Consider the following 8,736-nt stretch of genomic DNA (forward strand, 5'->3'; position numbering starts at 1 on the left):
AAATGTCAGTTAGGCAAAAATAGACTTATACGCTAGCAATAAAGAATCTATGCTAATCCGATGATCTTTGCGACATTATATTTTATCACATTAAAGTATTTTATATTATTAAAGCTTGGATCTCACAACATACAAGCAATATAAATTATTATAATTGTTTGAAAATTAATATTGTATTAAACGAGGGAATTAATTAATATTAAAATAAAACGCAATATGTATTGAACAGATTTTCAAGATATCAACACTGGGAAATTTTTAAATCCTCTCCGTTGATTCGAGAGAAATAATTTATTACAGTAACAATAAGAAGTAAATTAATACCGACCATTTCTGACTTTGTACAATGTAGCTATATTAAAATATTTTTTCATTCTAAATTTAATATAGACGCTGTATTGTATATGTGAAACTGAATCAAATAACAATATTATGTGCATACGAGATAAAGTATTGTTTTTCTTTTTCTCGATGTTTGTGAACTCTCGATGTTTCTTCCTTTTTTGCTTTTCTTTGATAAAATGCTGATACTTTGATGTTGCTAATTCCAGGATCGTATTGCGTATTACATGCAATTTGTCAAGTGAATCCTCGCATAATCTAGCGGGGAAGATAAAAAAAAAGATGAATGTGACGAGCGAATATGGCAAATGTATCCATCGTCGACATGGCTTGGCAGATAATAGATGTTGACAGTGATCATCCTAATCATCGGTTACTGCTGCTTTCTCACACAGTTTACGAAGGAACGCTGAAATAGAGCGATCAATATATTATTCGGCTGAAGCAAATCGTGAAACATTGACAAGTAAATAAGCATATTTTCATAGAGACAATAAACGTATATTTCAAGGCAGAGATAAAGAAAATTAGTTTATGCGCGAAGCTAAGAGTATTGAATGATTTAAATAGCTAGACTAATTTAAATAGCAGTCAGTGCTCAATTTTGCGCTGCCATATAGATTTTTCTTGTAGCAAAGCAACAAATATATAAAAGCAATAAGTACATAAATAATGTACAAAGAAGCATTAATAATTCGCGTAGCAGAAAAATACTAGAGTTTGGATATTAAAAATTGTTTTTATAACAGAAGAATTATGTATGTAGAAGATATAATTTATATAATTATGTATAATTAATATAAAATGCATAATAAAATTGTTTTTGTAAACTGTAATACAAGTTATAGAGAAAAAGTTATGTTTAATATATATTTTTTCATTTTGTTTTAATTTTTTATCGGTCTTTATTATTTAATCTTATTCCATGTAATTTTCCTTGATGATCTCGTCAGATCATTGACCCCGCGCGCGAGCAAAACCTTCATAGGTACGTGTTTCTGCGCGAGAAGCGGGTTATCGATTTCCAGCATCCCTGTTGAGCTGCAACGCTGCGTCCTATAAATTCTGGAATATGCTTAGCAGGAAAATACAGACGAAACAATGTTAATGGATACAAATAAAGAGATAGAGACAAATAAACAAGACATAGATGAAGAAAAGGCGGACAATCATGGAATTACGCTACAGGGTGTACTTACGATGGATGATCTTTGTCTCGATAACACCTCAATTGCTTACAACAGTACCATCATCTTCTTCAAGAAGGCTGCGAAACACAAAAATGTGGAAGTGTCAAACGATGGGATGGGAACAAATTGAATCCGGGGGATCTCTTCATGTTGCCAGAAGTTACCGGAGGTCCATATTACAAATCGAGGGGTTTGTCAACTATACATTATATACAAGGGGTGGGGGGGGGGGACTTTCTAGTTCTAACAAAACGGTTTTAGGGGCCTTAAAGAATAGATAAGGATTTTTCTTCAAATTAACGTATTCTATGTAAATGTGAGGCAGATGATTCGATACTCTACGTTTATTTCGGAGGGCGCATTCACGATACCCGACCCAAAACGAAATGATACTTACGAGAATAGGGGATGAAACCGTCGTCGTCTTCTGGATCCATGCAATCCTTCAGCACTGATTCGCATTCCTCATCAGTAAGACGTTCACCTACGATAAGTACGATTATTCAGATCATATTAACTTATGTCTTTAGAAATAAAACGTTAATTCAATATAATATTTTGGAAGTTAATATTCGCAAAATAATATTTATTACTTATAACATAATAAAGCTGCACACAAATATCTATTTTAGAAACAAAATTGTATTATTTGTATAATACAACAATGACATAATAAAAATAAAAAAACAAATGTTAATTATCTTTTTTTATAAGTTGTGAATAATTGTTGATGAAAAAGAGGAAATTCTACCAAGTGATAGAAGTGTGTGAGACAATTCTGCGCCGAGCATCATTCCGTTTTCCTGTTTGTCATACAACTTCAAACACTCGAGGAAATCCTCGTAGCATCCCTGTTCCTTATCTTTTTTGCACTGGCTGAAGATAGGCAGGAATTCATCCAGTTTCATTTTCTTTTCGCCCTTCTTCTTCGTGCCGCCCAGCTTTTCAATGGTCGCATTTGTAGGGTTCAAGTTCAACGCGCGAAGGACGTTGCCAAGATCAACCGCATCGATGACGTTGGTGCCGTCTGAGTCGTAAATAGAGAAGGCGAATTCTGCCCCTTTTTAACAAAAATAATAATTTCTTATGCACTTTCTATACTGTAAGGGAAGTCACCGATGATCAAACGTTCTCGATAAAAAGATCTTCGTTATTAAGAAGAATCTTGCTGTATAACTTTATATATCATACATGTGTGTGTGTGTGTGTGTGTGTGTGTGTGTGTGTGTGTGTGTGTGTGTGTGTGTGTGTCCAAGTAACACAGCACTTGTAAAGCGCTAAAGAAGCGATTATTTGCGCCTTTTTAGCGCTTTGTTAACGCTTTGTAAGCGCTGTGTGTTACTTGAGTGTATACTGTATGGATATGAGTATTTGGTACTGTTTTTAAATATGCGATGTGTGCGAAATCTGGGTTAATACCATAAGCATGAAGTACATCGCGTTCGTATCTTCAAAAATATTCTTCTATTTTGGGAGCGGTAAGCCCCACCGCTGATTGAAGAAGTCGGTGGTGGAAGTAGTGGGTCAGATTACCCCCGCCGAACCATATAAGAACAGCCTACCAACCTATTTTTGACGCGCTACAGAACGGTCACATCCACCTACCGATCCCTAGTCGTTATGTAACGTCAAAAATGGAACGTAACATGCAAATTGGAAATATCGTGAAGAAAATTCACACGATATAATTCATCGGATTTAATAAAAAAAATAAATAAATATCCAAAAAGAATGAATATGAAAACAAGTATAAATTAGAAGAAGAATGAAATTTTCTTTAACTTTAAATTAATGGAAATAATTTACAAATTATTTGTTTTTCTAGTGCTAAGAAGAATAAATGAAATATTTCAAAAACTATCAAAATTTTTTAATTTTTAAGTATTTTGTTAAACAATTCAATGATGATTACAGAATAAAACATTTATATTTAATGAAGAGATTGTTTTATTAACTAAACTATTTTTAGAAATATGAAGAATAATAATTTCAGCAAAATTTTCTTATGTATTATTTTAATATTAATGACGTCATTAAGTTAATAAAATGATTTGACAAATTTTACTATCTGTTTTGATGACATGATAATAGTTTTATTTTTTTTCTATTTAAACTTCACTGATTTCCTTCTAATCGCGTGACTCAAAGCTACGAAATTATATATAGAATCACTTACAGTTTCACTAATTACGATGCAAATTAATTAATCTATCTTCATTACTTTCATATGATTTATACGGAACGCGAAAATGTTAACAATTTAACAATTTACTCACTTTCGACATCCTTGCTGCTAAGGTCTGCCTGAAAAGTATAAGGAAGTTTTTTCGTTACTGAAGTTATTCGTTTCAACCCCTCGCTATCATATTATATATTTATATAAAAACGATTTAATTGATTTGAACGACTTAATTTATTAAATTTATCATTCATGAAGAACTGCATGAAGAGAGAAAAATTTTCCCGAAAAAGAAAGAGGAATCGAAACTTACCATTGTTGATCGTCTGGTACCAGTGGATGTTGACCGAACGAAGCTTGAACCAGAAGTGATACCCGGTGTTACCAAATTTACTCATTTTATTTTTGCAGATGGCGCTACGAGGACACCCTCGAACGATGCTGAGGTCCAAATCTGCGAGAGGAGTTTCGGTCCGGACCGACGACGACGGGGCATGGCAACATCGCGATCCAAAAACAGTTCGAGAAGCGACGAGAGAGAGGCGAGAGTTGGCGAATGTCTTTTCCTATTGCGATAAATGAGACTTCGACGTCGACGACGCTGACATTCCTATGTCAGATTGCCAGATCTGCAGTGTCCGCGCAATGGACGCATCAAGCAAAAATATATTCTGCAAACTTCGATATCACTAGTAGCCTCTACGTCTATCAATTTCTAAACTGAATCACTAAAGTGTTTAAACTAAAAAATGTGACACGCATTATGAGATCATCAGACATTATATATTTTACAGAATTTTGCGAGTTTGTGTACAATGTTTGCGATTACCATCTAGAAATGTATAGAGTCTGATTCACGCGTTGCACCGAAGTCGTGCTGGATGCTGAAGACCCACGGCCGGTGATTACGCTACCGGTTATTTTTACTCGCTATGTATTCATGGGCGTGTTTTCTTCTAAAAAATACATGACTAAAAAGTCAAAAAGCTGTACGAGAAAGCGAAGAGAATCGTCGCCATTTGACATAAATCGTGAGGTAGCATTTTCCTTCCGGAATCCAGCATCAATTCTTCTGGCGGCCGAAGGCGGCGCGGAAGAGTTTCCTCAGTCGGCTGCCAAAGCCTTTCTTCTTCTTCTTTTTCGTTGTCACTTCATTGAATGTTTTTCTCTTCTCTGCATCGTCGATGGGTAGTATCTGATCTACGGTCTTCTTGTCATCATCGCACGATGATTTCAATGTCGATAACGAATTCGATTCACGTTTCTCGATCTGAACTTCTTCGAGATCAGCTTTCCTCGAGGTGGACGCTGCATATTGACTTGAGTGAGACCTCAGTTCTTTATCGTGCTTTAGTTTGATAATGCGGAAGCGACTGTTTGATTCGCTACCTTGAAGAGTCCCCGTTGTAGTCTCATGTCGGCTGCCAACATTGCCCTCGATAGTCCTAATAAATTGCTCTTCTTTCTCCTCCCAAACTGCAATGCACTCCTTACTGACCGAGTTTAAAGGGGCATCGTCCTTAGAGCAAGTCGAGATTGTTTTGTTCTCTAAATCTTCGATCAATTGTTGTAATAAACCAACTGACACGTTGGTCGCCTCGTTAATCGCTTCTCCTTCCTTCTTCTTTCGAATCAACTTCACCGGTTCCGTCGATTCAGTCAGTGATTCGAGAATTGTCGTGTTAATCTGGTGCGTGTCGCCTTGACCTCGGGTTGTGCGTTGAGTTTCGGCTATGTCGGTTGCTGGATTATTTATAAGTGGTGCATCGTCAACGTTGCACGTGGCGTATTTCACCTGTTCAAGCAAAGACAAGCGTGTGTCTCGTGAGTAGATCTTCTCATTCTAACACACGGGCAAAAAATAATAGTCGTGCATGGAATTAATGTGACACAGGTGCGATACTAGAGAACTGCAAGTGCATCTCTTGTACGTGAATATTCTGCAATTACGGCCATGCGATTCAACTAGAACCGTCTGTGATAAAATAAACATGCGAAAATCCGACATTGAATGTTAAATTTAATTATTTTTACGTTATAATTAATTTTCACAACCGTTAATTTAATTAAAGTCAATTAAAAACACATTTTAAAAAATATATTTACTTTATATTTTCGAAAAAGATTGTAATTTTATTTGATCAAATTGATAGAATTATTGAAGCTAACACAGTATCAAGTTTTTCTAGAAATAAATTAGAATTTGAAGACTTAAAAAAATAGTATACTTATAAAACAATTTGATATTATATTATTAAAAATTTTATCATAACTTGAAGTCTTTTGTATTTTTATTATTTCCTACTTTCCTCTCTCTTTCCTTATGTACAATAATTATAATCTCAACAATTGATTATAATAGAATTATGTCTTGGAAAGTTGTATCCAATTACCTGTTTTTCCAATGTTAACAATGAAGGCGGAAGAACATAACGCGAATCTCCGATCCGTATGTCACGCAAATCACGAACTATCTTTGCAATCAATTCTATTTCATCGGCTTTGCTATAATGTATGTGTGTACATTCGTTTGCTTGCGATCTACCGTGTATATGTTCCAGTTGAGCATCGCCTGTTTCCTCAGTGACGTGCTGTTCCCAGGATTTTTCTAATAATAATATTTAACGTATATATGTTATTTGCTTCTAACAGAGATAATTAGCTTCGCGAAACGTATGTCGATCGCAATTGAAAACCATGCTGTTACAGCATCATGAAACGATATTTATCAATGAACAATATCGTACGCGTACAACGTCTCTATTCAACCCGCTGTTACATTCATGAGACATACAGACGAGTTTGCACCTTACCATCCTCTGCATCGCGATCTATAACGTCCAGAACTTCTACCATTATCTTGTCTAGCAATCCTCTCGCGAACGCCTCTGCCATGATTTGAGGCATTCTCGCAAAAGGCAATCTCTTCTACGTGCTTCTGATGGGACACTAAACAGTCACTTGTTATATTTCTGCGAGCGTAGACTCGATATCGTGCACACACGATTATTTAGTGATTTTTAATCCCCGCCGTACTTTGTTTATTGCATAAAAGATGACGTTCTTATATTTGATATTTTTATAGAAGAAAAATTAAAAATTTATCCTAATAATAAAAACAAAATTTTATTCAATATCTTGGATATTTTAAATCAGATATTGTCGCGAGATTGCAAAACGCATATTACATGTATTAATAAGGATTAGAATAATGAACAGTCAGAGATTTTAATAAATTCCCTAGATTTAATAAATAACATGCAATCAAGAAAGAAGAATTTAAAGTACTTAATTAAACTAAATATATGAAATAAAATTTGACGAATTGAACGAAATGAAATTATTTCTGATTAAAGAACGCACTTTCATAATAAAAAGAAAATTCAAATGAAGTTTGATAATAATAAATTCGCTAATAATAGTTGCAAAGACCAATACTGGTACCATGATTAAAAATAAAATTTGTCTGTATAATAAAGCTATTAAAAAATTCGCAAATTTTTAAAACAGAGAAAAAATATGAATGCAATAGTGCTGCACAAAATAATCGTAGTAAGCATGACTCTTCAAATGCAATGAAAGCTTGGTAATATTGACAAGAAAGAAATCGTGAGAAAGATCTCATGTGAATCTAAATTGCAAATCGATGATTTGTTGGCAAGATATCGACGTTCTAATATCGTGTAAAACTCCAAGCTTTACAACGATTACTCGAAAAGCACAGAAGATATTTATCCAGTTGTCGATATTGTGAAATATTTGGCGCGTGATCAATTTACAGAGTTAGACAAGAAAAAAAACGAACTCGAAAAAACTTCTCTCGAAATTAAAAGAAAGACGTTATACTCGCCTAGATTACACGAGAAACGAACGATTCCGTCTTGTATGACAATCGAGATTATCCATAATGTGATATAGGATTTTGTTTGTTCGACGAATCGGGACATTTACTCCAGATAGCTTTAGATGAAAATCGTTATCCACACTATTGAAAATAGATAATAATAGAGAGAATGTGCTAGTTTCCCTGCAAATAGATGTAGTCTAATTATATGAAAATAAATTCTCTTGAGGATTGCACTATCTTGGAGTAAAGATGAAAAAATAATGCTACGATCTTTAGTTCGTCATCTTTGAATAGAAAATCTCTGGATAAGAATGAAATAAATAATATAGATTAAGATATTTTTCGAGATCGAAAATTAATTAATTGTTAAGACCTTTTCTAGATATCCCTTGATATATCAGAGCTCAAATTGCGAAAGCTAGACATTCCGGTAATGCAAAAAAATCGATAGAGGCGAGCTACACATGACTTAAATGTCCTAGTTCGATTATCAGAAATACGAAGAAAGATTTCTCATTTAATTTAAACAATTATAACAAGATTTTGTCAAGATTTTTTACAAGAATACTACTCCTGTTTCTTCCGACAAATCTGCAGATATTTTTACAAAAAATTACGACAAATTATTTACAAGAAAGCATTAGTAAAAGAATGATGAAAACATAATGGGAGAGATTTTGCCAATTTATTATAAAATCCTCAAAAACAACAAAAAAAGACATGAATTGAGAAAATTTTCGAGAGAAAATTTTATCGAAATTCTTCATCTTTGTAAAAAAGAATTATGGCGCAACGTTTACCATTAGAAAAATCCATTAGAAAATTAGTGAAGAAGCAAAAAGAATAAGCGGCGATGCAGATGATAATAGAATGCAGATGATATATAGAAATTTGCATAGAAATCAGTTCCATAAACCTTGAAGAGACTCTGAAAATAGACGAAGTAATAACGTATGCACGAAAAATCGTATTCAAGTTAGATATGACGTTAAAGGATGTCGAGAATTTTCTCAACACAAAAGATTCACTGAAGAGCGTCTTAACATGAGGATAATGCACGAGAAGAATGATTTTGCTGAAATATTTAAAAATTTAGTCAGATACAGATTTGAAAATAATTTTGTTGGACTATTTTTACTATAATTACTCAAAGTAATTATGTAGAACGCTTCAATTAT

At 33.9% G+C, this 8,736-nt stretch overlaps 2 protein-coding genes across 2 annotated transcripts; both read right to left on the minus strand.

The window, feature by feature from the left end:
- Positions 1-252: 252 nt before the first annotated feature.
- LOC105622081 (myosin light chain alkali) lies at positions 253-4,109 on the minus strand. Its single transcript, XM_012203514.1, has 5 exons — positions 4,025-4,109; positions 3,809-3,865; positions 2,284-2,592; positions 1,930-2,016; positions 253-751 (listed from the first exon to the last, which is right to left on the minus strand). The coding sequence occupies exons 1-5, from the start codon at positions 4,107-4,109 to the stop codon at positions 705-707; spliced, it is 585 nt and encodes a 194-aa protein (XP_012058904.1). The 3' UTR covers positions 253-704.
- A 665-nt stretch (positions 4,110-4,774) lies between these two features.
- LOC105622007 lies at positions 4,775-6,618 on the minus strand. Its single transcript, XM_012203439.1, has 3 exons — positions 6,525-6,618; positions 6,105-6,319; positions 4,775-5,506 (listed from the first exon to the last, which is right to left on the minus strand). The coding sequence occupies exons 1-3, from the start codon at positions 6,616-6,618 to the stop codon at positions 4,775-4,777; spliced, it is 1,041 nt and encodes a 346-aa protein (XP_012058829.1).
- Positions 6,619-8,736: the final 2,118 nt, after the last annotated feature.

The sequence above is a fragment of the Atta cephalotes genome (genome assembly GCF_000143395.1).
Source record: "Atta cephalotes unplaced genomic scaffold scaffold00039, whole genome shotgun sequence".
In the NCBI taxonomy this organism is placed as follows: Eukaryota; Metazoa; Arthropoda; class Insecta; order Hymenoptera; family Formicidae; genus Atta; species Atta cephalotes.